This window comes from Agelaius phoeniceus, chromosome 3, assembly GCF_051311805.1.
Source record: "Agelaius phoeniceus isolate bAgePho1 chromosome 3, bAgePho1.hap1, whole genome shotgun sequence".
NCBI lineage: Eukaryota > Metazoa > Chordata > Aves > Passeriformes > Icteridae > Agelaius > Agelaius phoeniceus.
Genome location: NC_135267.1, coordinates 46,697,555 through 46,725,551, shown reverse-complemented (window position 1 = coordinate 46,725,551; position 27,997 = coordinate 46,697,555). Strand labels below are relative to the sequence as shown.

The 27,997-nt window shown below is 43.2% G+C and overlaps 2 protein-coding genes across 12 annotated transcripts in view; both read left to right on the top strand.

Annotated features, from left to right (window-relative positions):
- Nucleotides 1-20,977, top strand: part of AK9 (adenylate kinase 9) — a 76,916-nt gene extending 55,939 nt beyond the window's left edge. For all 5 annotated transcript variants that reach the window (XM_054629653.2, XM_077175187.1, XM_077175188.1 and 2 more), the window contains 3 exons: nucleotides 113-227; nucleotides 3,746-4,246; nucleotides 19,561-20,977. In XM_054629653.2, coding sequence (XP_054485628.2) covers nucleotides 113-227; nucleotides 3,746-3,948 — 318 coding nt within the window. In that variant the 3' untranslated portion in view covers nucleotides 3,949-4,246; nucleotides 19,561-20,977. The remainder of the gene's footprint in view (nucleotides 1-112; nucleotides 228-3,745; nucleotides 4,247-19,560) is intronic.
- Nucleotides 113-20,977, top strand: ZBTB24 (zinc finger and BTB domain containing 24). Of its 7 annotated transcripts, none has more exons than XR_013181334.1 (8): nucleotides 4,275-4,654; nucleotides 7,443-8,436; nucleotides 8,839-9,006; nucleotides 10,193-10,276; nucleotides 10,991-11,074; nucleotides 12,487-12,500; nucleotides 13,340-13,421; nucleotides 19,561-20,977. XR_013181334.1 is itself a non-coding variant. In XM_054628726.2 (7 exons), exons 2-7 carry the CDS (start codon nucleotides 7,470-7,472, stop codon nucleotides 15,116-15,118), a joined length of 2,199 nt encoding a protein of 732 aa, XP_054484701.2. In that variant the 5' UTR covers nucleotides 113-227; nucleotides 7,443-7,469; the 3' UTR covers nucleotides 15,119-16,305. The 7 variants fall into 7 exon arrangements, 5 of the variants coding, with proteins under 5 accessions (XP_054484701.2, XP_077031310.1, XP_077031311.1 ...); XR_013181335.1 differs by lacking the exon at nucleotides 19,561-20,977 and adding an exon at nucleotides 14,305-14,341; XM_054628726.2 differs by lacking the exons at nucleotides 4,275-4,654; nucleotides 12,487-12,500; nucleotides 19,561-20,977 and adding exons at nucleotides 113-227; nucleotides 14,305-16,305.
- Nucleotides 20,978-27,997: the final 7,020 nt, after the last annotated feature.

The following is a 27,997-nucleotide window of genomic DNA, read 5'->3' as shown; positions in this document are numbered from 1 at the left end:
ACTGTTCACCAACTTAGGATATCATCCTGTATTGTTAGAGCTGCGTTACAACAGGATAAGGCATTGCTCAAGATTTCTGTAATGGTCTTTTAAACCTATTTTCTTTCTTTAGGGAGTTGCAACTTCTCTAATAAAAGCTCTGCATGAAGTTGGCAGCCTTAAGCCAAAGTTTCCATTCCTAAGTGTGAAAGAAACTGCTCTGCTTTTTGTCTCCTTCCATCTAAAAGGTAGTGTATAAAATAGTATGCTATAAAAATAACAAATTGTATAAATGTCATAAGTCCTTTGATACAATATAGATAGCCAATTAGTGTTCATATTTGCTTTTCTTTAGAATTTCTGTTTGGGTTTTTTTCAACCAGAGATATCAGTTGTACGTAATAATATTTAATAGTTTGCAGTCAGCTTAACTATTGCCAGCTTTCTCAATTTCAATGTCCTTGTCTGCAGCTCTGCTATAGCTTTGGGCTGGTTTCTAGTACTGCTGGAGATTTCTGGAGCAAGACTGACATTTCTTTCAACCCACCACTTTTGTCATTTGTAAGCCAACCTGTTCACTCGGTGAACTTCGCCTGGCCTTTTGTATTTTACATTTTTACTCATTCTTTTAGATAATACCAATCTTAATTATTTTTTCAAAGCTCTTCACATCCTGTGTTTCCTCATGTAGTTTCCAAAGCCCTCCAGAATTTTCTTGAACTGTCACAGATTTTTTTTTTTTTTTGCTAGCACAGGTTTTTGCAGGAAGACCATTGAACAGTGCAAGCACATGTTTAAGCCCCTGCATAAATGTACAATTCCTAAGCCACCAAACTGCTTTTATACTGTAGTTTGCTTCATTCACAAAGGCTGTTTTCATTCTATTGTTAGCATGGCTTTGCTAACATAAGGATGCCCATGCTAGGAATGTTTTGCTCATATATTGCAACATTAAATCATTATTAGTAATGGATGATGAACCAGAAGGGTTATGCAAGTGCAGAAATCTCTTCTTTTCATGCAGTGCCAAACAGTTTGACCATAGGAATCCAGGAAAACAAGTTATCTTCTTCTAGCACTGGGTAGGACTGCTTCCAGCTTTGAGATATAGCTTTCCTGTACACTGACAAATCACTTGAATGCAAGGAAGAACTTCTTTCATGGGCTAGTGACCAAACACTGAAACAGATTTCCTAGAAAAGTTGTGGAGTCTTCATCAGTGGCAATATTCAAGAGCCATCTGAACACAATCCTGTGCCATGTGCTCTGGGATGACCCTGCTTGAGCAGGGAGGTTGTCCCAGATGACCCAATGTGGTCCCTTTCCAGCCTGACCCATCCTGTGATTTTGTGATTAGTTGCAAATACAGAATTATTTATTATTGTGCATCTCTTCAGAGTAGTCATGCTATTCTTGATAAAAAAAATTGATCGAAGCACCTTAAGTTGTGCTCCCCTGGAAATTTCATCCTATTTCTATGTGAAGTTAGACCTTCTCATCTTCAATTAGCATCATTCTCTAATCTTACATTTAAATAGGGGACAAGAAGCAGGAGTTTAGTTCCTGCTAAGGAACTAAAGCTCCTTCAGCTTCTCTCACTACACTGGATTGCTTTCAGTATCTGAGAAGGTACAGGTGATCAACCAAAAATGCAGAGGGATTTACTCCTGGAAAGAGAGTCGTAAAACCTATATCTCTAGAGAGCTTGAGTGTCCTTCAAGCTGGACTCCTGTAGGGGCTATTTTCAGAGCTATGCTTGAAAAGTCTCTCAGAAACTGTTAAATGTAGCTGTCTACAGTTTAAAGTTAGTGGGCTGAAGTGAAGTGTCTTATGGCATAGTTCTTCATGCTGTCCAGTTTTTGTAATGAGATATAAAATATTGTCCATAAGAAAAAAAAAATTGTTATGATTTGGCTCACTCCTTCCCCTTTGCCTTGGGATAACAACTAAAACAATAAACTGTACTCTGAGGACTGGCACTCAGTACTAATGGATGCCAAAATATGGCTTAGGGCAGAGAGAAACCTTCCTTCCTCCTCCAAACTACAGGTCAGCTCTTCACAGACTCACAGAGTCACAAAATATGCTGAGCTGGAAGAGACCACAGTGATCATTGAATCCAACTCCTGGCACTGCAGAAGACCATCCCCAAGATCCAATGTCCTGTCCAAATGCTTCTTCAATGCTGTCAGGCTTGGTACTGTGACCATTTCCCTGGGGAGTCTGTGCCAGTACCAAACCACTCAACCCAGTGAAGAACCCTTTCCTGATATCCAGCCTAACCCTCCCCTGACACAACCTCAGGCTATTCCCTCGGGCCCTGTCACTGGTTACCACAGAGAAGTAACTAAGTACCACACATCAGTGCTTCCTGCTCCTCTTCCCCTCAGGAGGATGCTGAAGACTGTAATGAGGTCTCCTCTCAGTCTCCTCCAGGCTCAGCAGACCAAGTGACCTCAGCTACTCATTATATGGCTTCCCCTCAAGGCCCTTCACCATCTCTGTTGCCTCCTTTGGACGCTCTGATAATTTAATGCCTTTCTTATATGGTGGTGCCCAAAACTGCACACAGGACACGAGATGAGGCCACCCCAGTGCAGAGCAGAGTGGGACAAGCCCTTCCCTTGCCCAGCTGGCCATGTTGAGCCTGATGCCCCCAGGACACCCTGGCCCTTCTGGCTGTCAGGGCACTGCTGACTCATGTTCCACTTGTCATCAGTCAGGATACCCAGGTCCCTTTCTGCAGCACTGCTTCCCAGCCTCTCATTGCCCAATCTGTCCGTGTATCCATCCCAGGTACAGAATCCAGCACTTTCCCTCATTGAAATTCATAGGGTTTGTGTTTGCCCAATCCTCTGATTTGTCAAGGTCTCTCTGCTGGGCCTCCCTGCCCTCGAAGGAATCAACAGCTCCTCCCAGTTTTTTATCATCTGTGAGCTCTCTTAATGTCCCTTCCAGTCCTGCATCCAAGTCATTTATGAAGATGTTGAAGAGCACAGGGCTGGGGATGGAGCCCTGTGGGAAACCCATCAGTGACAGGTCACCAGTCCAATGTCACCCCATTCCCTGTAACCCTTTGTGCCTGACTGGTGAGCCAGTTGCTCACCCATGGCATGATGTGTTTATCCAGCTGTGTGCCTGACATTTTGTCCAGATGGATACTGTGAAAGAAAGTATTGAAAACTTTACTGAAATTAAAAAAGATTACATCAACTGGTGTCTCTTGGTCAACTAGGTGGATTATTACCTTGTCATACAAGGAAATCAGGTTTGATAGGCAGGACTTTTCTCTCATGAAGCCATGCTGGTCACAGTCCTGCTTATCAAACCTGACTTCCTTGTATGACAAGGTAGCCCACCTTATAGGCAAAGCATTTAGGTCATAGAACACCTGTGCCAAGGACACAGTGGCCCAGCATGAGCCATACCAGACCTGGGCTATCCCCAGGATGTGCCACTTTGGGTTGTGTGCCACACTACCCAAATTTGTCACTGCCTGGTGTTTCACCAGTATCTCACAGTCTGAGAAATGTTTGTTGTGTCTTCTTTTAGAAAAGCCTGATCCTTTTGATTGTCATAGCTATTTGGAATCAGGAACTTTCTGAAATACCAGACTTGATCTTTTTGGCTTGGCACCAACAGTCAAGGTGTTTATCTGTACCACGGGTGATGCTAACAGAGGTACACTTGGTCCCTTTGAAAATTTCTGTAATGTAATTGCATAAAGTTTGTAGGAGACACTAACATGCTGCTTAAATTCTTGCAGCACACAACCCCCGGAGCTCAGAGCCAGTGCGGCAGATGTACAGGAAGAAGCTGCTGCAGTTTGTGGAGCACTGCCAACTCATCCCCTACCTGGGGACTGCCATGAGGGGCCCGTATAAGGAGCCAAGAGATCGGCCCCGTGGCTTTGATGACAGACTGCAGACTTTTTTTTCCCTGAAAGGCACTCGCCCCACTTTTGTGTGAACCCTGTATTTCCACTGATTTTAACCCATGGAGTGTTGCCATCAGGCACCAGCATGGCTGCAACATGGCCTGCGAATATCACATGTTCTCAGGCCAGTTTTTTAACCATGAAATCTTAGAAATAAAATCTTTTGTCTGAAGTTGAGAGACATCAAGCTACTAGAGAGCGTCCAAAGGAAAGCTATGACCATAGTGAAGGCCCTTGAGGGGAAGCCATATGATGAGCAGCTGAGGTCACTTGATCTGTTGAGCCTGGAGGAGACTGAGGGGACACCTCATTGCCATCTACAACGCCCTTGTGAGTGGGAGAGGAGGGGTAGACACTATCTCTTCTCTGTGGTGCCCAGTGACAGGACGCGAGGGAATGGCCTGAAGTTGTGCCAGGGAGGATTAGTTTAAATATTAGGAAAAGGTTTTTCACCCAGAGGGTGGTTGAGCACTGAACGGGCTCCCCATGGAAGTGGTCACAACACCAAGCCTGACAGAGTTCAAGGAAAGCATTTGGCAACGCTCTCTGCTACACGGTGTGTTTTTGGGGACTGTCCTGGGCAGGGCCGAGGGCTGGCACCGGATGATCTGTGCGGGCCCCTTCCCAGCCGGGCTGCTCTGTGATTCCGGGCTCCAAGTCCCGCCCGTGCTGCGCTCATTGCGGCAGCGCAGGCGCGGTGCCAGCCCCGGCCCGGAAGTGCAGCGGCGGCGGCGAGCGGTGAGTGCCGAGTAGGGCGGGCGGCACCGGGCCGGGTGCTCCCGGCCCGCGGCTTTCGCGGGGCAGCGCCCGCTCCCTGCACCCGTCCCACGAGGGACGCGCGGCCTCCCCTTGAGGGGCGGCCCGAAGGGCTCACCCGGTGCGCGGGGGCGGCGACCCGGACGGTGCCCTTGGCCGTGCCGAGGCCCAGCCCCGGGCCGTGCGCTGCCCCCCGGGGTCACCTCCCGGGAGCTCCTGAGTCCTTCCACGGCTGGAGCGGAGCGTGTATCCGAACGGACTGCCGGCAGCGTGGGGCCTTCTGCCGGAGTACAGCCTCACTCTGTGATGGTGGGGGGGTTTAGGGAAGTTGCGTGGTTTGGATTTTGCAGTCAAAATAATAATGCTGTCACCTCCTGGTTAAACATCGACGTCCTTCATGCGATCAGAACTCACAAAACACCCACTACCTTGTCTGGAACACGTGTGGAGGTTAGGGGATGCCTGCAGGCAGAGTTGGCAGCAGCCGTCCAGGAATTCTTATATTGCACGATAAGGCAGGTTGGGTCACACCTGCAGCTGTGCTTTAAGGTGCTCCAGCAACAAACATCGGGCTCACATGCTTTGGAAATTAAAGCTCCCAGATAAAACAATTTGACTCTGCCGTGAACTATTTGGTAGCTGATTAGGTCTAAAAAATCCCTTTTGCACCATCTCAGTAGCATTTAGGTATCTGTAGGTAGTGTCTGCTGTTTCATGGAGCATTTGTTCAGGTCATTGAAACTGTTGCACTAACTGAATACAAATATGTAAATTTATGTGTGTTTAATGTGACACTTGTATTATCTTTAGTTTAGCTGAGTTTTATAAATAGGACATTTCGGGCATACCTCTCCCATAATATTTGGTGGATTCTTTTGAAATTGATGGATTTTTTTGTTTATTATTAATTTTTGCAAATTTACTATTGAAGAAGCCTAGCAAGTCAAATTGATCATTAATAGATACCTTAATGAGCCCTATATTAGACAGAACCCTTCAAAACACTGCTGTTTCTGTATCACCTACCTTCGTAGGCTGAAGCTTAGTAAAGTTAAAAGTGTTGGAAGTGTTAAAAAAGTGAAACTGTTAAAAAAAGAGACATTTTCAGAACGATAGATGGGAGGTAAAAGACATTATGAAGTCCTGCCATATTGATACCAGTGAAGTTTTATCACAGAATCACTAGGTTGGAGGAGACCTTTAAGATCATCTAGTCCAACCCATGCCCTAATACCTCAAATAAACCACGGCATCATTTCTTAGAGGATTTCCTAGCTTGTCCCTGAGTAAACTGCACTGATCAAACTGCAGTTGACCTTTTTGTTTCCAGTGTGGTGGATTGGTGCTGGCTGGACACCAGTGCCCACCAGAGCTGCTCCATCACTCTCCTCCTCAGGGGAACTGTGAACAAAGGATATATTGGAAGCTCATGGGTTGAGATAAGAGCAGAGACAAATCACTCACCAGTTTCCAGCACAGGCAAAACAGACTTGACTTGAGGAAATTACTTTATTGTCAGTAAGATCACTGTCAGGTAATGAGAAATAAACCCAAATCTTCAAACCGCTCACCTCACCTCTCCCTTCTTTCCAGGCTCAGCTTTAGTCCCAGTTTTCTCTACCTACTCCCACCAGCAGTGCAGGGGGATGGAGAGTGGGGGCTGCAGTCAGTTCATCACACATTGTCTTTGTTTCTCCTTTGACTCCTCACACTTCACCTGCTCCAGCGTGGGGTCTCCCACAGGAGACAGTCCTTCCATGAATCCTTTAGCCTGAGTCTTTCCCATGGGCTGCAGTTCTTCACAAAATGCTCCAGCTTGGATCCCTTCCACAGGTGCACTCCTTCAGGAACAGTCTGCTCCAGCCTGGATTCTCCATGGGGTCATAAGTCCTGCCAGCAAACCCATGTCAGTGTGGGCTCCTTTCTCCATGAGGCCATAGATTCTGCCACGAGCCTGCTCCAGTACAGGCTTCCAGCCTCTTTCAGGCATCAGCCTGCTTTGGTATGGGGTCCTCCAGGGGCTGCAGGTGGCTCCACCATGGACCTCCATGGGCTGCAGGGGCACAGCTGCCTCCCCATGGTCTGCACCAGGGGCTGCGGGGGAATCTCTGCTCTGGAACCTGGAGCACCTTCTTCCCCTCCTTCTGCACTGACCTTGGTGTCTGCAGGGCTGCTGTTCCCACATACTCTTGCTCCCCTCTCCAGCTGCAGTTGTGCATGTTTCTTTCCCCCCTATTAAATCTGCTATCCCAGAGGTGATACTACCATCCACTGATGGGCTTAGCCTTGGCCAGCAGTGGGTCCATCTTGGAGCCAGCCAGTGTTGGCTCTGTAAGACATTGGGGAAGCTTCTGATAGCTTCTCACAGAAGCCACCCCTGTAACTGCCCCACTATCAAAGCCTTGCCATGCAAAGCCAGTGCTGTACTAAGGAGCTGTGACCAAGGAATTGTTTCTGTCTGATTGTTTTAGTTTCAGAAGCAAGCATAGCAAATTTTTTTAGATAATACAGGGTTCATAGTACATCAGAGATAAAAAAAAATAGGCAGTAATTCTGATCTAAAAAACTATCTGTAGCCTTTTCATAGGATTTTAAAATACTTTTTCAAGAAGTTCCATATTAGCAGTAGTGTTGATTTTTCAAAAGCTCAGAGGATTCAGAATTGCTTCGGAAACTCTTGAACTCTGTTACTGGTATAACAAATGATACTTGGGTCTTATAATGCTGTCTGCTAAAATAATTTTTTACTAAAGCTATCGTGTTTTTCTAGGCACCTCCTGTAATATTCATAATTAAAATGGCAAAAACAACCGATCCTTCTGAGAAACTGATCATCCACTCCAAAGCTCACAAAGATACCATTCTAGCTAATTTTGAGGAACAAAGAAAAAAGGATTTTCTTTGTGACATTACTCTGATAGTGGAGAATGTGCAATTTAGAGCCCATAAAGCTTTGCTGGCTGCCAGCAGTGAATACTTCTCAATGATGTTTGTAAATGAGGGTGAAATAGGGCAGTCAATTTATATGTTGGAGGGAATGGTGGCAGACACCTTTGGAGTTCTGCTAGAATTTATTTACACTGGTTGCCTCTGTGCCAGTGAGAAAAGCACAGAACAAATCCTGGCTACTGCACAGCTGCTGAAAGTAACTGACTTGGTCTGGGCCTGTACAGACTACCTGGAAAGCCGCAGCCCAGGTAGTGCATTGCCAGCTCCAGCTGAAAGTGTAGCCTCTGTTGTTGCAAGTGACAGGAAAAATGATGATCCTCCAAAGCGAAAACGGGGGCGGCCAAGGAAAATCAAGATTGTCCAAGAAGAAGAAGAAGAATCAGGAGCAAATTCTGCTGAAGATGGGCAGCTGAGAGAGAACAACTCTATGCAAAATGAGCAAAATTATATGAAAAAAGACACTGAAGTAGAAGAAACAGTTTCCAATGAACAGGCTTCAGTGAGGAAGGATGGAGAAGAAACTGAACCTGCTTGTGGCTCAGAGGCCGCTGTTGATCTATCAGCTGAGAAAGATGAAAACTACGATCCCAAATCTGAAGGAATACAGAGCACTCAGAGCCGTTACAGCAAACGTAGAATAAGGAGATCAATCAAACTAAAAGATTACAAACTTCTTGGGGATGAGGATGAGAAAGGACTGGCAAAGAGAGCTGATGGAAAAAGAAAGCGTGTGGGTTCTGAAGCTCGCTGTAAAGACTGTGGCAAAGTATTTAAGTACAATCACTTCTTGGCTATTCACCAGCGAAGCCATACAGGTAGGCCTTGACAGACTGCTGCTTTTGGGTTAGGTTAAGGAATGTTGCCAAAGGCAAGTGACTCTTAAGGTGTTGGTTGTTGACTACAGCAAGAATATCCAAAATAGCATGCTGGTCCAAATTACGGTTTGTTCTGTGTCTGCTGTTTTATTCTTGTCAGCAGATCTCAGAACTTTTATGTCTCACCTAGATTTCAGTGTAAATAATTTCATTGTTTAAGCACTGAATTATATGGCAATAGCTAAAGAATTATTTTATTCCTGTTTGAAGCTTGCCTCTTTACCACTAATCGAGACTAATTTTTTCAGTAGCTACAACATTGCAGTGCATCTCACTATCAGCTTAGACTTTGTAGTGAGAAATGATGCCTCTATGCCTAAAAATGCTGTCTTTTGCTTTCAGGGGAACGCCCTTTTAAATGCAGTGAGTGTGGCAAAGGCTTTTCCCAGAAGCATTCTCTTCAAGTGCATGAGCGGATGCATACCGGGGAACGGCCGTACACGTGCACCATTTGCAGTAAGGCTCTGACAACAAAGCATTCTCTTCTGGAGCACATGAGCCTACATTCAGGTAAATACTTCAAGGCAAATGTAGCTCTCTGCTGCAAGAATTTGCCTTTCTGAAAACAAGGTACTTCTGATTCATCTTGTGTATACTGGTGTCACATTCCACTAAGGGAAACTGTGAGGAGTTCTTTTAAAAATGGATAATCAGGAACAAAATAATGTCAAATGAGACAAACTTTGTATCTGAGAATCTTTTATTGGTAATGAAAAAAACAAAATGAAAAGAAGTTATCCTGCTAAAGAGAGCTAGAGAAGACAGAACAAGAGAAAGAAATATGGGAGAGGAATGGGAAGAGAGAGAGGGGAGACAGAGAGAAAAAGAGGGCTTTACCACCGGCGGTCGAGGAGTGCCGTCAAGGTGGGGGATGTGCATGCTGCCAGCCTGGGCACAGCTCCTGCAGTGACGGGCAGCTGGACACAAGGTGAGGGGTGCTCAGGCAGGAGGTCCAGAGCCCTGGACACAGTTGTGGCAAGGATCACAGCGGTGGGCTGGCTGGGAGGTGGGCAGGGTTGGACGCAAGGACATTGGGACGAAGCAGACAGGGAGTTGGTCAGGGACACAGGGAGGAAGGACAGACGCAAGGATTAGCAAGAGCCAGGGAGGGCACTAGAGCCAAAAGGCAGGCTGGGGCCAGGGCAAAAGGCATAAGACTCAAAAAGTGCCAAATCAAAACCAAGTTGCAAAAAGCCCCTCGAATCACCAAGCCTCAGAAGCAAAAGCACAGTCTGAAAAAAGCCCAACTCAGAAAGCAAGTTTGAAAAGCCCCGGGACTTGTGACACAGTTACATTTCATGCCCCAGCTCCTCTGAAAGTCCACCTGCTGACAGGAGACCATTGGCCCAGTCCAATGTCCCAGTGCAGTTCATTGGCAGAGACCTTTTGCCATCTGACTGGAGAGTGTCTCTGGGGTACAGTATCTTCAGTGTTCCCCTCCTGACTGCCAGTCCCATGCCAGACATGAACTGGTTGCCAGGAAAGGTCTCCCCAGAGGCAAGGCTTTCCTCCATCTTTTCCCAGGTGCCTCCTGGGCGTGGCGCATGTGCAACCCCACTCACATGTGCCTCTGAGAGCCATTGTTGAGGCAAATCAAAACTGAATTGGCTCCTCACAGCTGACTTTTGTATTTTATTTATTTCCTTACACTTACTTTGGACGTGGCTTACCTTTTAATAAGTGATTTTCTCTACAGGGCAGAAGGCTTTTACCTGCGATCAGTGTGGGAAATACTTCAGCCAAAAGAGACAGCTCAAGAGCCACTATCGACTACACACAGGTATAACAAGTTTGGGTTGAGGACCTGGCTTACAGTCAATGCTGATTTGTTCTCCTAAAGATTGACTTAGGCTGAAAGTTCTTCCTCAGTGATGTATTTAGTCTCTGCTACCTTGATGTGTCCTGTGTTGGACAGGTATAAAACAGTGAATAGGGTGAAAAAGACATGATGGTGTATAGTAAATGCAATGTGTAGGAAAGTGTTTAGTTGAGAAGGGCTCTTATGATGATTAAAAATTAGTTACACTGTATTTGACATACAACTTGATTATTTTAGCCCTGCTGTCCATGCTATATAGAAGCTGCGAATTGTATAAATAATTGTGTCTGCTGCCTGGTGTGCAAATCGCATTGTAGTTGCCCACTACTTTGGACTAGTAAAGGCATACAAGTTTTAGGAAGTGTTCTTCTCACTTCTGGAATGGGATGGAGCTACACAAAGAGGAAGTGGTGGAGAAAATCAGAATTTACAAAGCTTCAAGCGAAGGTGTTTTTGGGTAGGAGCAGGTGTCAGTCCCCTCTTTTCCTGTGGTAATACTAAATTGAGAAATAGGAGTGTGACAGTTAAGATAGGGAGGAGGCAGTGAATCACCTTCTGTTTTATCTCTATATTATAGCAAAGTGGTTATTTTACAGGAAAGTGCTTTAACAAAGATCACTGAAGAGATACAGGGGATCACTTATGCACTGACACTTTTTTTGTTATTGCGACAAGGCCGTTCACTGCCGGAATGTAACCAGTGTCGTCGCAAATTCATGGATGCAGCTCAGCTAAAGAAACATCTAAGAACACACACAGGTAATGTTGTACCTTGGGTTTTGTGGGGTTTGTGGTTAGTTTTTTCTTGAAGTTACAGGGACAAAAAGATGTTAAGCAAATTACACTTGTCTCTGTGGCATGAACTTCTGCTCTACTTGTGCATAATGATGCCTGTTTTGCTAATGAAGAGATTTGACATCAAGAATGCAGGAGCACAAAAAAGCTTGTGTTACAGCAGCACAGAAGCAGTGCCTATTACAGGAAGACGGCTTTTTTTTCCACTTTTATAAAACCTGCTGCAGAAAATGCCAGTTAGCTTTCCCGTGATAGAATTCTGGACTGAGAATTCAGTTCATTGGGAGAGTTGTATCCAGTATGTATCAGGCTTGCAGTGAGCTGACAAGCAACAGAAGGTGTGTGTCCTAAATGAGTTGGACACCTCTGTCTGTGAGGGATGGGTGCTTATGAAAAGTGCTGTGGCCAGGAAAATAATTATTTCCATTTAGCTTTTACTGTGCCGTAATAAACCAGATGTTGAGAGGAGATGGGCTGGAAGGGATGATTTAATGCAAGTGCGTCAGAGGATGTTTTAAGAGATTTAGAGGGCAGGCTGGTAATGAATCACTGGATAGCAGAGATAAAAATGTTGATCTATCCTCTCATAATAGCAAGGCATAAACTTCATAAAATACTTCTCTTTGAAGAATAAGTTCATAAGGTGACATGTGAATAATTTTGTCTTTTAAAGTAACTAGAAATGGTGGCAATTGTTTCCTCACAAAATCAAATTATTCTTAAGTGTGTTGCTTGCAGTTGTAATACATAACTCATTCTCAAGCATACTTTATCTCATTCATTTCCTTCTCTTTTCTAAGTGAAAAAGATTTAAATTTTCTGGGATATGCTAAGGCCAAAACTTGTGTTTCTGGGAGCTTTTGGTTATTGAGAATAGTGCTAGCATATGATACTTACATAATTTTGTATGGAGGAGAACTCAGTGTTGACACACACAAGAGTTTTGTATCTGTTGCTGATACAGCTCTCTAAATGTAGTGGGAAATGAGTTTGGGGTGGGAAATGAGAAGAGGAAGCTTACTAGCAAGGTAAGTTGCAAAAATATATGAGCTAAGCTGATTTTTAGCATAAACTGGCTTGCAATATATTTTGCTACTAGAAAAGACAGGCAAGATACAGACAGTATTAACTATATAGAAATAATAATTCACCTGTCCCATCCCAAAAGCAAAGTACAATTCCAAGGCATTTGGGGGACGGGTTCACATAATTACAACTGTTCTACTTTGGCAGTAGTTTGGTAACACTGTGTTGTAATAATACAGTCTACTTGGGAAGTTACTCCTGTTTTCAGTAGCAAGCTGGGACTGGGTGACCAGAGGTCCCTTCTGACAAATGTTTCTTGTTCTCTCATCCTTTATCCATGCCCTCCAAAGCCACATGAAAGCTGGTAAGCATTGCAGTTCTATGCTAAATGGGAAGCTTCCTTGGAAACTGGCTGCTGCCCAATCCTTGGGTTTGGTGTGCTTTGATGGTGTGAATTACCACAGTGGTGATCTGGATTCTCGTGTCTGGTACCTTAAAGAGCCTCAGTGCTACAAGGATTTGTTATGGTGTGAATTAGGATTTGCTTTGGTTGGGTAGTATCTGTTTCTTATGAACTTTCTTATAATTGAATTTGGCCTCTCTGCTTCTACTCAATTATCATCAGAATTCCAAATGCACTAAAAAAACCCCCAACAAATAAACAAAAAATCCCCAAACAAACTCACATTTTATTTAACTCACAATAATTTAATTTTTTTTCTAACTGGTGTTTCCAGACTATCATAGGCCTAGTGTGATGGAGCCTTATAGAAAGCCAGGCAAGTTGTTAAGATAATGGCTTAATTTTCCAGCTTTGGAAGTTTGGGCTTACTCACGTGGATGGTGCTGCACGTGAACGTGGCATTAATGGCAGGGTTCAGGGACAGCCTTTTTCAGAGCGTTTCTGTTCCATGTGGAACACACACATCTGTGCCATAGGTACAGCTTTTTGTTGCTTTGGGGGCTTGGATCACCTAATTCTTCATCTTCAAAGGGGAGAAATGCTAGAGGTGAACATTTAAAATGTTATACCCTCATTTTGACTAGTGAGTTCTTTCAGTTTTGGATATCTGCTGAACCATGGCAGAAGTGTGAGGAGCCATCAGTGCACGCTTGATACTGTATATGGTAAAACACAAAATGTTTTTAATGAATTGATGAAAAGTGCTATTTCAAAAGGAAAGTCATATTTCTTTTTGATAGGTGAGAAGCCCTTCACTTGTGAGATTTGTGGCAAATCATTTACAGCTAAAAGTTCACTTCAGACTCACATTAGAATTCACAGGTAAAGTATGTCTTATTTTCATTACATTCTTTTAAAATGCAACTTCTAGTCTTATAACTAGAAGTAGTGCTTATTTAACTGTAGAACAGTCAGGACTTGTTTCCATTTTGAATGATTGTTAAAATTTAACATTTTTGCTTAATCTATGTAAGGAAAAAATTGGTAGTGGAAAGTACTGAAGTCCTAAAATCCTCATGCACCAAGATATTGTTAGAGTCTTCTTTGGTGTTTTGTGTCTGTTCACTGACAGTGTACTTACTGCTATACTATTTTTGTGAAAATTTTACTGTAGGTTTTGTTTAAGAGCAGAACAGTAGCCATGGTGTATCAAGGTTATTGGAGCATTGTCCTGTTGTCCCGTGAGCTATCCTGTCTCTTTAACAGCATTAGTTGTCTTTTACCCCTGTCAGTGCAGTGCATTGCATAAAGACATTTTTCAGATTTTAAATCACTGGAGAACTGTTGTCTAAGAAAACATTTCCAGTAAAATTTCTTGTCCTTTTGACACAGGCAGCAAGTTAGGATTTGGAAACTTCTTTTTGGTTTTAAGTCCACGCTGTTAATGAATGTTCTTAAAATGGTCAGTGCTTCGAATTGTGCAAAGTTGTTGCATTCTTGTCAAGGTCTAGCAGCATGGAGCTTGTACCTCTGTTTTTATGAGAGTAAGGCAGTTATCGCTGTAGCTCTGGAGTATATAACAGTTGGTGAAGTCAAATAGAGATAATCAGGAGATCAAATAGAGGATGTTTTTAACACTACCCTTAAGGACTTACAATTTAGAGAAACAATGTAATCATTTAAGTATTTTATTACAGAATAAGTTCCAGAAAGCAGCATTGTCAAAGTGAATATTTTAATGAGATCAAGTTCTTTCCTATTGCAGAGGAGAAAAGCCATATTCTTGTGATATATGTGGAAAATCCTTCTCTGATTCCAGTGCTAAGAGAAGACATTGTATCTTACACACAGGCAAAAAGCCTTTTGCCTGCCCAGAATGTAGTTTGCAGTTTGCTCGTCTGGACAACCTGAAGTCTCATTTGAAAATTCACAGCAAGGAAAAGCAGTTTCAGGAAGGCAGCGCCGCCCCGAGCACCAACGCTCATCCGGAAGAAGTGCGAAACATTCTCCAGCTGCAGCAGTACCAACTTGCCACCTCGGGAGGGCAGGAAATTCAGCTGCTGGTTACGGATGCAGTACACAACATCAACTTCATGCCCAGCCACAATCAAGGCATCAGTATTGTGACTGCAGAAAATGCCCCCAGCATGACCACAGAGCAGGCTGCCAACCTCGCGCTCCTTGCGCAGCCACCGCAGCAGCTGCAAAACTTGTTGCTTTCAGCTCAGCAGGAGCAAGCGGAACAAATTCAAAGTATCAATGTGATTGCAAACCAAATAGAGGCTGCCCAGCCTGAACAAATGCATGTCATCACTCTTTCCAAGGAAGCGCTGGAACATCTCCATGCTCATCAAGGACAAAATGAACAAATCCACTTGCCGGGATCTTCACATCCAGCTCAGCACGTGCAGCTGGCTCAGGAATCAAGTCAGCAGTCTCACTCTAACCACGACTCAGTTCCTTCCCATCAAGTCAGTGAAGAACAGAATCAAAGTGTACTTGTTTCTGAATCCCATCAGCAGCCTCTGTCAGTAAATGAGTCATCTCCTGAGCATCCTATCGAGGGACAGGCTTTCTGAAATGCTTGTTTGTCAGCAGACGGCTAGGCCAGAGAACACTTCTCATCCCAGCAGGGATTACACGTGTCACATGTGGGTTTTTTGCAACATAAGCTATCCAAAGATGCATTTCTTGGTGATTTTGGATGAGTGACTCAATTTCCTTAACCATATTTATTTTAGACTACTTTGTTTTTCTGGATTGGTATTTCTTTACCATACTTAGTCCTCACAAGTATCTCACAAGCAATTAATGTGGGGTTTTGTGCCTCATTCACATATCTGCCTCCTGAGGAGATATTTAGCCCTTATTTGCATTTCTGAGTGACTCTCCAGAGAAGTTCACCTGGCTGGTAGGAGAACAATGTTTAGGACATCTGTGGATCATAAAGTACCACTTCTTTGACAAATTTAACATTATACCTGAGCTACTGTCAAGCTTAAGACGACCAGTACTTTTTGCAAAGCTAACACCATATTTCTTCTGTTTAATGAGCTTTCTGCAGGTTAATGTATAATTATGTAATCATTCCCTGAAGTGCATTATGAGTTACTGACTACCAAATTCATTTGGTTTGGGTTGAAACTGTCTGCAGCCTTTAACTAGCCCTGAATCTTCCCTCCTGTTTACTGTGTGCTGTCCACATCTTGCTCCTCAGAAACATTTAAGCCATTGCACTTGAATAGTGGCAATGAGATGCAATGGTTACACTGGAGAACTGAAACCCCACAGATTCTGCTCTGTTAGTTCTGCCACTCACTCTGTGTGTGACTGTGGGCAAGGTAGTTGACCTCTGTGCCTTATTTCATCATCTAGTTAGTGGGGATAGTGTTCACACACTCTGCCAAGCACTTTGAAGAGCTCTTGATGTTGAAAGCACTGTCTCTTGAAGTGCAAAACCCTTTTTCTGACAGGATTCTGTCTTAAGCTTAGGAGCCACTGTGTATTTAAAGTGTTATTTTTTGTACTTTTGAGAGAAGAACATTATCTTACTTTAATATATGTTAAGACTGGTAATTGTTTATGTGAGGATTCAAACAATGAAGAGCATCACTTCAGAGCTTAACAAGTTACATAAATGGGGCACATCACTTTAAGTTGTACAGCTATTTTTGTTGACTAAATTAGATGTGTACAGATTGTTTTCAATGACTGACTGCTAAGAAAAAAGATTTAACATCGTAATAAAATGCCTTGCCAAAATACATGCTTTCTGTTTCAGGTTTGACTACTGGTAACACCTTTGCACTGGAGTGTTAAAATGCAGATAAAATGCCACTGTTACTTGAAAGAACATTCTCAATTGTCACTTCAGCTTTAAAATGTCATACTTGTGATTTACGTGGATTTTTTTATGTTTTAAGTTTTATGTTACAACAAACAAAAAATTCTAAAAAACACGGTGAATTTAAAAGCAAAATTATCCACATTTTTTATAAATTTTTTTGTTCCAAGTCCAGACTACTTGGCCTGTTCCTGACTGCATGCTGCCAAAGTTTGGCTAAGTATCTCCATGTCATCAAAGTACTGGATCACTTTTATATAAATGGATCTTGATAAGGGTAGACAGTGGGAATAAATCAATGCAAAAAAATTTTTAAAAATCCAAAAAGTAACAAGCCATCCCACAGCAAAGGTGTTTAGGCTTTTTAGGCTTTTCACCTTTCCTCTCAGAATGAATTAATAAAATTGGCATCCATTCTGCCACCAAAGTGAACCCAGCATATTCTGCAGTTCTGCCTGAGAAGCCTGAAGTCTAGATGTTGTAAGAGTAGATAAATAAATACAGTAAAGCCTGTTACAACACTTATGACAATCTTGCTGATTAATTGTATAAGCTTAAAGTAAATATTCTGTCAGTTTAATCCTAAAACTTCTGCTTTTATCTAAAACATTGTACAGTGGAGCCAGACGACTTTCTGGTCATAAGTTTACAGGAACCTGCACAGAATTAATTGTCTGCCATATATTTACGAATCCTGAAATGCTTAAAAACAGGTTACAAGCTAAATTCTGAGGCTACCACTAAAGGAACTGTTCAATACTTTTCTTCTTCTTTGAACTTTGTTTTGTTCATTATGCAGTTATCCTTGCAGGGTTCAGTCCATGCTGCAGTTAAACACGGGACACTTCCACATACTGATTTCTCAGTGCTTTCCCTGTAACTAAAAAACTTGAAGTTTGGTGTTTGGAATTCTGTTTTGCTTTTCTGCAGATTACCAGTGAAGAAACAAGCTGCTGTGAATAGCAGGGCAATGACTAATCTTGCACCCTGCATTGCTTAAGCTGTCAGCACATATTGTAGCTTGCATTCAAGAAGCTGGCGTGGCTTCTCATATCAACAAATGTTGCTTTTTGGACACCATTTGCTTTCTTTCTAGTGAATGCCTTTCTGTTAAAAGATGAAAATTAATCCTTTTTCTGTGTGTGCATTTTTAAGGCTTCAGCTGAAGTCTAGGATTGCTTTGAATTAGAAAGGAAACCACTTCAGCCTTGTTTTTCAGTCCAGCTGCCACTAATAATGATTTAGGAAAAAAAATGCATCCCTTAGAAACTATGTTTCAGACCAGTTCTCTAAATATCTTTACTCCTTAGCCAGTAAACACCTTAACTTCTCTTTTTCTCACATAGACTAATCCTAACAAATCCGTCTCACTGCTTTCTATGTTAAAATGAGATTAAGGTTTTAGACGTAAATGCAGGGCAGTAAGAGGACTACAGAAAGATCTGGGTTTGTAAGCATTTAACACCATTGTGTGTTACCTCTGCTCAATTTGTAAGTTACCCAGTGTAGTTGAACTCTAATAGGATCTCACTTCTTTTTTTCCAAATGCAAGTTTATCAGATTTTGGCTTTTTCTGAAGATTTTGGTTGGTTCTCCAGGTGTAAGTTGAAACAAATCCCTGAGAGGTAAAGCAAACACACTCTGGAGCCTGCATTTGCCTGTTGTATGTGTAATTCCCCTGCTTGGCTTTCCAGTCCGGCATCTTGGGTTTTGATAAACGAATATCAGAGTATTTATTTCATATGGGCTATAAAAGCAAATTACTCTGCCAATAGGAAAAGAAAGTGCTACTAGGAATTGCACAGCAATTTTCTCTCAGCATCTAAGAGGAAAAGGAGAGGACTCTACCTCATCACAAACTCTTTCCAACTGAATGCCTATTCACAGGTTAAAATTAAGAATATTGAGCCTGGCATTGATCTTGCCAGTTGTTGAGGAAAGAGTTTTGCTTGTTTCTTTGTTTGTGAAAGACTCGTTTCAGTGTTGTAGCTGGTTAGTCATTGTGGTGAAGGTCATGGTTGATGTTTGCTAATGCCTATCCTGGTGTGCTGGGATGTGGGGTTTTTCAGTCTTTTCCCACTTCACCTTAACTGTGGAAGCTAGTATGGGATTCATTCCTAATCACCAGCCCTGTGCCTGTGTGAGCACAGCAGCTGGGTACATTTCCTGTCTCCCCATGTCTTCCAAGCCTGCAGCAGACTGTCCCTGCCAGTATCCTGTGTGAGTATGGCTATCCCAGAGAAGCTGAGTCTGAGCTGGGAGTGCCTGGGAGGAGGCCTGTTTGCACATCGGGCGTGCCCTGGCCTGTGGGAGCAGCCAAGGCTCCTTCCTGGCCATGCTTATCTTCCCATGGGCAAAAGTCCATCCGTGCAGGCCTTTTTCCCAGTCCTCCTGCACTGCAGGTTCTTGCTAAGAGCACAGAAGGAAGAAGTAATGCCTACTCTCCAGAGCTATGATGTCACAACCGCTTTTACTTAGTCATTAGAGACTAATTAAAGAGTCTGCTTCTTGCAGAGTTGCAGTCCCATGAGCTAAAGCAGTTCTCTATGTTCTATCCCTTTTCAGATCCTCTGTAAAGCACTGTGAACAATAAATGCTTTTCCACAACAGAGGGACTATTGATCATATCTGTCCCAAGCAATTCTTCCAAATGGAAAAACTCATCCAGGCATATTCTCAGCATCTCACTGTAGTACGCTTACTGGTCATTTCTGGCTAATATTTTAATCCTACCTAATTGAAAGTATCTTTGGAATAGCAGGAAGCAGACTTTTGCTTTAGTTAGCAAACTACCCTGACCTGCAAATTTTTCTGACATGAGGAAGAAATTCCCTGTGTGAGTAACTGAATGTACTGCAACACATGGCCCACAGAAGTTGTGGAGTCTCCCTCACTGGAGAGAACTTGCTAAGTTCTGGACATAATCCTGTGCCCTGTGCTCTGGGATGACCCTGCTTGGGCAGGGAGGTTGGACCAGATGACCACTGTGGCCCGTTCCAACCTGACCCATTCTGTGATTTGGTGATTTTACTTGCCCTTCACCAAGATGTCTCTCAGTGACCCCTAGCAGCTCTGCTTTAGCACCATCATGTAGGGGTCTCTCTCAAATACATGTGTGTGTGCAAATGTATAATTTTTTTTTCATTAATTTTGTCTGCTTTCTCTTCTGTTTCTCAGGTTTTTTAAGATGCTATTTTGGACTGGAAGGAGCTGAAACAGCTGCAGCTGCACCAGGTGGAGAAGTTTGGACGAAGAAAACCCTCTAAGAATCACACAGAAGCAAAACTCTTGGGTCTTGTGTCAGGGTATGTGCATTCTTCAAAGGACTTCAAGTTTCAAGAGCATTGCTGCTCAACCTTTGAAAGGCTTTCAGGATCATTGTTTAAAGGTGCTACACAGCCTCGTGTGCTTTCCATATTTTCCTTTGTGGTAATTGTTTTCCTCTCTGAACTGAATGCAGAACAGCCCATCTACCACAGCTGGCAAGCAGAACAGCACCAGCTAATTCACATCTAACTATTGCCACCCACAGAACATTTATCCTCATCTGAGTACTACAAAAAGACCTGCAGAACAATATCATGTTGTCATAAAGAGCTAATAAATAGAGTCTACAATTAATATTAGTCACCCTGTTCAGGATTTTAATATATGTCATTTTCATAATTGGCAATCTGTTGAATAGAATTTAATGCACCTGAATCACCAAGTGATGAGAAAAGAAGTGGAGAAATAATAAGCAGAGTAGATTGAGACAAGTGGTGGTTCTTGGCATGCTTTTTTTATAAAAGAAACCCAACATAAATTTTCAGAAAAATAGTCCTGTTAACACTTCTTAGGCTAATCATTGCTTTTCTTTTTGACTTTGACTGTCTGGTGACTATTATGTTTATAGTTAATTCCCTTTCTTGCCCACAATGACAGTAAGAATATCTAGAAATTATCAGTTTAAAAAAAAAGTAATTTTTTCAAAGAAAAAGGATTAATGGGAGCCAGTCCTATGTACGTGCAAACTTAAATTTCAATAACAGAATTTCTTGTGTGTAAATTCAAGCATATTGACAAAATGAAGACATCAATCTCAGGGTTTTTTTTAATTATATATAGTGGATTGCTCTGGTTTTAATCCTTAAATGTTGTTGTGCAAAAAGGAGAAAAGAGATGTTTCAAAAAGCCCAATAAACTTCAGTTGTATTAATCTGTATCAACCTAAAAATATGGATGTAGGGAAAAATAGATAGCCAAGACAGTATTTTCTGAAGCTGATTTTATATTTGACTCTGGGTACACTGCTTCTGCTCTGGACTTTACATAAGGCTGCTGTAGACATTTTTGGCTATAGCAAAAGCCATATGGTCTGGCTACCAAAATTAGATTCTGCTTAGCTTACAGCCTACAGAGGCTCCAGCAGCTGTGCTGCCGACCTTTGAGAGGAGGAAGGAAAGGGCTCTCCTTTGCATCACTCAGTCACAGCCCACAAAACATCCCTGTATTTGCATGTGCTGCTTGCAGTTACCTACTGTCACACCTCAGCTCATCTGCTGCCACCCAGGACCTGGCTGTGAATTAAAACTGCCTTGTCTTACCATTTTAACGTCTCCTTGTCCAAACTGTTTTGTCTGCCTCGTTTTTCTGTCCTTTTTCAGCAGGAGAACATCATCACATGAAATTATAATACCTTGTGCATGGATCTTTCAAGCAAGGGAGCAGCTATGGTAGCTAAACATTGAGAATCTGATCTTCACGGTCTCTGATATTGTGAGGGTAGAGTTCTTCAAATTCAGCACTGCTACAAATCCCAACAAAACTCTTAAAAAGGCATTGCCCTAATGAATCACTGTAGGAAACTACCACTGAGCCAGACCAGAGAGACTTCAGGGCTACCTGGAGGAGGCCCATCTGCAACCTGTGATTTCTTTCTCAGTCTGGGTTTTTTATAGACACTGTAATTTAGCAACACTTAGTTCAGAGACTTTTTGGTTCTCACTCTGTGCTTATGTAAAAATGTATCACTTTCTAAGGCCAGTGGGATATACAGTAGCAGGAAAAGTGCACATTGTTACTAAAATGAGAAATCAGTTGGTTTGGGTTTTTTCAATTTTACATAGATTTGTTCTGCATGAAAATCACAACTGTCTCATCTGCAACAGGACTCTGACACATGAAAGTTCACGGTGCTCCGAGATGAAAAGTGACCTGACCCCGCTGTGCTGCTAGAAGCCCGAGCTGAACCTGCAGCTGTCCCACAAAGCAGCTTTTGCACATGCTGCACGAGGCAGAAGAGAGCAAAGCTGCCGCGCTGGCACAAAGCTTTGCTGCAGGAGCCACGACCCCTCTGGAACGGCTCCGTGCACGCGCTGCCGGTGGGAATGATGGCTCAGCAGTGCCCAGCACATGCAGCTCTGGGTAGGAGTTTCTGCGTCAAAAGGAGGCACACATTTTACACGGGGTGTAATTAAGCTGTAAATCTCATTGCCACAGAAATTTGTGGATGCCAGACTTTCACATTTCCCTGAAAAGCAAGGAAATTCAAATGGAAAAGAGCTGCCAGGGGAAATTAAACACAGAGATCCCAGGAAATCCTTGAGCAGAGGCCCGCTGGGGGTGGAGGGGGGAAGCAGTTCTCTCATGTTTGCTTTTACTTATCACTTTTTGCTGGGCAATTGCTATTAGCAAGAGTCTCTTCATCCTTTAAGTATTACTGACAGCATCCATCAAGAGCTCTGGAAAGAGCTGGCCTCAGTCCTCTGCTCCGCCACATGCTTTCCTTCCTTCAGGGGAAAACAGAAATTGGAGCATTTTCTAACCTCCCACAGAGTTGAAATCTGCTTACATTAGGCTTGGGAAATGCTTAGAAGTGCAGGGTAGGGTGTGGGCTGGTGTCTGGTGTTGCCGTGGAACTGGGCCCTGTTGACAGACTCAGACTCATGGTGGCCAGACTGCCATGGGCCCATGGTGGATGCCTGTGGCAGTGATGGTGGTGAGGCTGCTCCAGCACCTGTTTTTCCATGTGACCAAGTTTATGGCAGAGGTGACCTCTTGGGCTTCAGCCCCAGCACTGCAAGGAGCGGTGTGGACTTGAAGCAAATGAGTAATCTATGTAGTCCATAAAAGCAATATTAAGTTTGCTACTGTAGAGGACTAATGATAACTGGAAAATGTCTAAACGATGTAGCAAAACCAAACTACTTAAAAAACAAAACAAAACAAAAAAAATCAGTTTTCCTTAGTACCTCATTCAGCTGAACAGGAATTTCACTCTTATCAATTCTCCTTTCTTAGACAAGTTAGTTGCCTTAACTTACCATAAAATCACAGGTGCATTTTCATCCTTCTTTCTTCTAACTTTACTCCCTCTGACAGATGTCCTTTGGGACACTGCTTCCATGGCTCAGTGCTGCCAGTGCCGTAGCTCTCCCAGCAGGAGATGCTGGACCTTCTCAGAGCATCAGCAATTAAACACACTGCAGGAAATAATTAAAAGAGAGACTGTCTTCTGGAATGGAAGCAGGGCTCTGCCCAAAGGTCTGTCAAAATTTCAGTAGTGAAACAGAGATGGAAGCGGTTGTTTCCCCAGGCTGATGGGCAACCCATGTCTCTGACCTCAGCTGAGCTGCTCACTGACAACCCTGTGACAAATGCCTGGGATAACCATGGTCTCTGATGACTACTTTTATCTACCCTGCAGATACCTGGAAAGGGAGATGAAGGAGAGTCAGTTTATGGTCCTACTTTCAAAGGTATGTCTCCCCAGCTATCTGACTGTGCAAATTGTGAATTTCTACAATTCAGAATTGTGAATTTCTGAAAAATCAAGTTGTTGATCTGATCTTATTCACATAACAACCTGGGAACTGCTTTTCATCTCCCTAAAGCAAAAAGATTTGGTTTTCAGTCAGAATTATAATCTGCTTGTATTAGCAAGACTGCTTCAGTGATCACTTTTTGATCTGTGACCTTGTCTCTGTCCTCTTATGTTCCCAAGCCCCTTGTCCTTGCCTAAATGACAGATGATGGTCACCCACTGCCTACTTCAAACTTCGAATACCTTTGTGGACAGGACCCTAGAAATGCAGAAGTAGATTAGCTACAGATCTCCAGGCACACCTACCACCTGTTTAAATGCCTTTAAAGGAACTGAAGTCAGCTTTAACTCTAGCAATTTCCTGGACCTCAGGCAGCTTCTCAGGCTTGGGCAAGCATTAGGCATTGCTGCCAGCAGCCTCAGCTCTGTGGGTGGAAGGGGAGTTCTGAGTCTCATATAAAACCCTGAAAGACGAGAAATTACAAACATGACCTAAATTTAACAGAAGATGTTCCCTCATACTGGCATCAAGTAATAAAATGTAAATAAAAAAAGAACATCCTAACTTCTGATATTTAAGAAAAACAACTCATATAATTGACATAGGCATTTGGGATTTTCTGTTTAGATTAAATGCTACCCATTAAGACACTTTATGACAGTTAAAGCACTTTTGAAAATTATTTATGTTCCCTTATATAAAAGCTTTCCCACTGGCAATGGTGCAAACCATTTGAGCAGGCTGGGCAGCAGCCAACGCTGAGATCAGAAATGCTAAGTGCAGCTGAAAAGTTTCTTTCCCAAGATGCTGAAGAGTCTGCCTGTGAGGAGAATCTGCTCTCACCCCAAGGTCCCAGGTTGGATGGAGCAAAATGTAGTAGCACTGGCAAGCAGGAAAGTTGCTGGAGGTGGAAGCCTGGAGTGTGGGATTTAAGGCACTAAATGCTATGAGCTTCCTGGAGTGGAAAGAAAAAGGCAAAAGTCACTTCTTTGATGCTGGAGCTCCTAGAAGAGGAGCAAGCCCAGGCTCCCAGGGCATACATATCTCTGAGAACATAACAGAAGCTGGTATTGGAAAAAACCAGGACTGGCTGTTGAATTCTTTTCAAGGTAGGTATCACCAAGGACTTAAAATTTTACAAGTCCTCTTTTCCAGCAATGTTATCCAATGTATTTATGCTAAAGCCCATCTTGCACCTTTTGCACCTTCTGTTTGGGTAGAAATTGTCATTTTTTATGACCCGTAGATTTACTTGATTTACACATCAGGTAGAAACAAGTTTGCATGTACCCAAGCACCTCTGCACATGGGGGAGCCATGGCAGCTCATATGCACTGTTTGACTCCAGCTCCATCATCCTCCCCCAGGCAGAGCTTGTGCTTTCCCTGTGCTATTCAGGAAAGAAACTGCCATGTCATGAGGGAAAAACTGCTTCAGTAATTTTAAGGTGGATTTCATTTAGAATCAGTCAACCTTGAATGTGTCCCTGCAAGAGTTTTGTTGCCCATATTGCACATAGTCCATGCGTTGATGCATTAAAGCAGGAGATTGCTACTTCTTGCTCTCCCCCTCTTTAATTAAAAGTTGCTTTCCACCCTTAAGAAAGGTGTTCCCTTGGGGATGCCTTTCTATTTTTTTAGATTGCTTTCCCGATACTTCCCGCAAACCTACTTTACCCTGAGGCAGAGGACAAATAACTTTGATATCTGGAAAGGGTGAGCAATGCCTCTGTGAGCCGGTAATGTTCTGGGAGACTCCGTGCTTGGCACGTGTCTGGGCACTGCAACCAGCCCCTGCTGGAATTAATGGGACACAACCTCCTTGCACTGTAATGAGATGAGAAGACTGAGGAAATTACACAGAACTGCTTGTATGGGAGCATCATGTCAAAGGACAAAACATCCCACTCCAAAATTAGTCTGCTGAAGTAATTTTGCAAGCCGTAAGGCAGCAGTCAGAGTAATTGTTCAGTTAAAATTTAACTACCATTTTTATGAATCAGTTTCTGAGAAAGGATCTCAAACAAGGTAACAAGAATTTTTTAAAAAATCACAGAAAAATAAAATCTAAATATTTCTTCACTTTCCTTAAAGCTTGTTGAGAGCTTGATGGGGCTCTTGACTGTTCATTGTGATCAGGTCAGATGGTAATGGAGGATGACAAGATCACTGGACCCCCTGTTCCCCACCCCAAAGCTGGCTCCTCTCCACAGAAAAGGAAGTGAAGTCCTTGCCATAATCCCCCAAACCCAAGCACACCTAATGCTTGCTTCTCCCCAGTCATCACTCTTGAGAGTCATTTCTTCTCTCTCTCATGAATCCTTTCCCAGACAGAGAGGAGGATCCTCTTCACTTCCTCACAGCTCTCACTCCCGTTGCCTGCCTCCTCTCCTCACCCTGGAAAAAATCTTCTACTCTAGGAGCACCCTGGCCTCCTTAACTCAGTACCTGCTCTCCATTTATTCAGTTCTGTCATCTTATTTAGATAGGAAGTATCCTGCTCGCCCTCCTCTGCAAGTTGCCAAGGGCTGGGAGCAGCTGTGTATCCCACCCCAGCCAGCCATGGGAGTCCTGACTGTGCTCACAGGAGCCTTGTTCCTCTGGCAGCGGCATGAGGGGAGGCAGAGCTGAGCCTGTGCTTGGAGCACCCCCTCTGCCTCCTGCCTTCCCATCTGTACAGTTGCGATAATCACAAGCAGCCATAGGGAATTGCCGTGATCAGTATCTTGAGCTACTCTGGTGAGAGTCATTACAGACCAACAGCAGAGATCCAGAGTGCTTTTTTATGGGGACATTTTCATTAGCTTCTTTACTGGCTAAAAGATGGATGTAAACCAGACTTTGCTGGCATAAGACTCAGTGAAACCTCTGAGGAAAAGGAAAAAGGTGAGAGCGAAGGAAGGAAAGGGAGCTTGAGGGAGCTGATAAAAGGGACTTGTACAGTGAATAGCAGCAAAGGGAGCACCACAACTGCAGCCCTTCATCCCCCAACTCTTTCCCTGGATGAAAGCTTCTCCATCCATCAGAAAGGATGACCAACAAGAGTCATCATAGGAACAGCTCACACAGTTCCACATCACCTTCCAGCCAGCTCCACCTGGAGAAATATTTTACTCAAGCTAGAAAACCCTATGGCAAAACTAAGGAAGCTGCCAGGGCATCTCCAGGACCAAAGGTTACAAACTCATGGCTGCAGAGCTCAGTGTCAGCTCAAGGTGGGCCCTGACAGACAGGGAGGCATTTCACAAAACCTCCAGGCTCTGCTCTGCCTTCACAAGCTGAAAAACATTGTTTTAGCAAATGCATACTAGAAGTTTGTTCTCAGTAGGTTAACATAAAGAACTAACCTGTTAAAATTTTGAGATTTTTCAAGAATGTAATAAACAAGAATATTGCTTTGAGCAGTTTGCTTGATGGAAGAGAACAAAATATTTAAGTATTAACACAGAGAGAACAATTCACAGTGTAGTTTCCATGTTACCACACCGCACAAAAAGACAGCATTTTTAACAGTAGCAAAATAGCACAACTTTCATACCTACAGAGTACAAACCAAAAGCTGGATATATTCATAACTAGCAACATTTACTTCAAGTTGCTGCCTGGCCACCAGCTCTGTGCAATCTGAAAGGTGTAGGATCCATGATCTTATAGCCAGGCCCTCCTAAACCTGAGGAAGCAAAAAGAAGCCACAGTGTACAGTAAGGACAGCCAAGGTACAACAAGGACACAGACAAGGTACAACAAGGACAACAAGGTACTTTCCAGGCTCTGCTCTGTTCAGATTTTCTGATGTCCCCACTTGGACGAGGGATGCCTGCAGCATCCTCCTTGCTTGGTACCACTCTTCTGGATGGAGTGGGGCGGGATGGGATACAGTATAAAGCCTTCTGGAGCTCTGCTGGCATCCATCACCATGGCGGTGCCTGCAGGAGGCACAGCTTGTCCTCCCACAGCGTGGGAGAAGGACAGCCTGAAAATCACAGAGATCGCAAAATGCTGGACTGCTTTCAGGATTCAGATTAGTGCTGTGAAGGAAGGAAATGAAGGATATTTCACAGGGAATCATTTCTAATACTGTCACTTCTCACTGTGTCTCCTGACTACATCTCAAAAGTACTGGCCATTTGTAGCTGGGGCACATGGAACAGCACTTGCTTCTTTAAATAAATGTAGCTGCATAAAGCTATAGTATTTTCACCTCTCCTAAAATGCCAGCTGGAGGCTACTTAATCAAAAACTGACAGCACTCATTGTGAAGAACTTTCTAAAGAGCGTAGTGAGTGTAGCCTGTCAATAGGAAACAGGTGCCTGGGTTTTAATGGCCCCACACAAAACAGAGGCTGCAGAGCTTGGCTTTGGATGGAGATGGATCCCATGGGCACTCTCTCCTTCCTGTAGGCAAGTGATCAAGGACGTGGAGATCCTCCAAACACTGGAGGCTGTACCTACATATAACAAAAGGCCTACAGTAGCCTGCAAGATAATTAACTGTGGAACCTTCAATTCATGATTCCCAGATGGTTTTCTTGCCTGCTGTAAGGCAGAGCATTATTTCCCACTCAACTTTTCACAGACCATGATGACTTTCACTTACAGCAAAAATAAAACCATGTCATCTTGCTCATGTGAATGGCTTGGAAACTTTTTTTTTTGGTTTAAAAAGAAATGTTCACAAGGTGTTAAGTATTTTTACAGGAGAAGAGAAAAAGACCTATGAACATGGTGCACCTACAATTTATGGGAAATAATGTTATGATGATTATATAGTTACAAGCACTGACACGATATAATGACATCTCAGACAAA

Excerpts from the sequence above, each read along its gene's own strand:
- ZBTB24 (XM_077175194.1), top strand. The coding sequence starts at position 4,403 with ATGGAAGTGGTCACAACACCAAGCCTGACAGAGTTCAAGGAAAGCATT. Across the intron at positions 9,007-10,192 it reads GCACATGAGCCTACATTCAG|GGCAGAAGGCTTTTACCTGC; the intron begins GTAAATACTTCA and ends TTTTCTCTACAG. Across the intron at positions 13,422-14,304 it reads ACTCACATTAGAATTCACAG|AGGAGAAAAGCCATATTCTT; the intron begins GTAAAGTATGTC and ends TTCCTATTGCAG.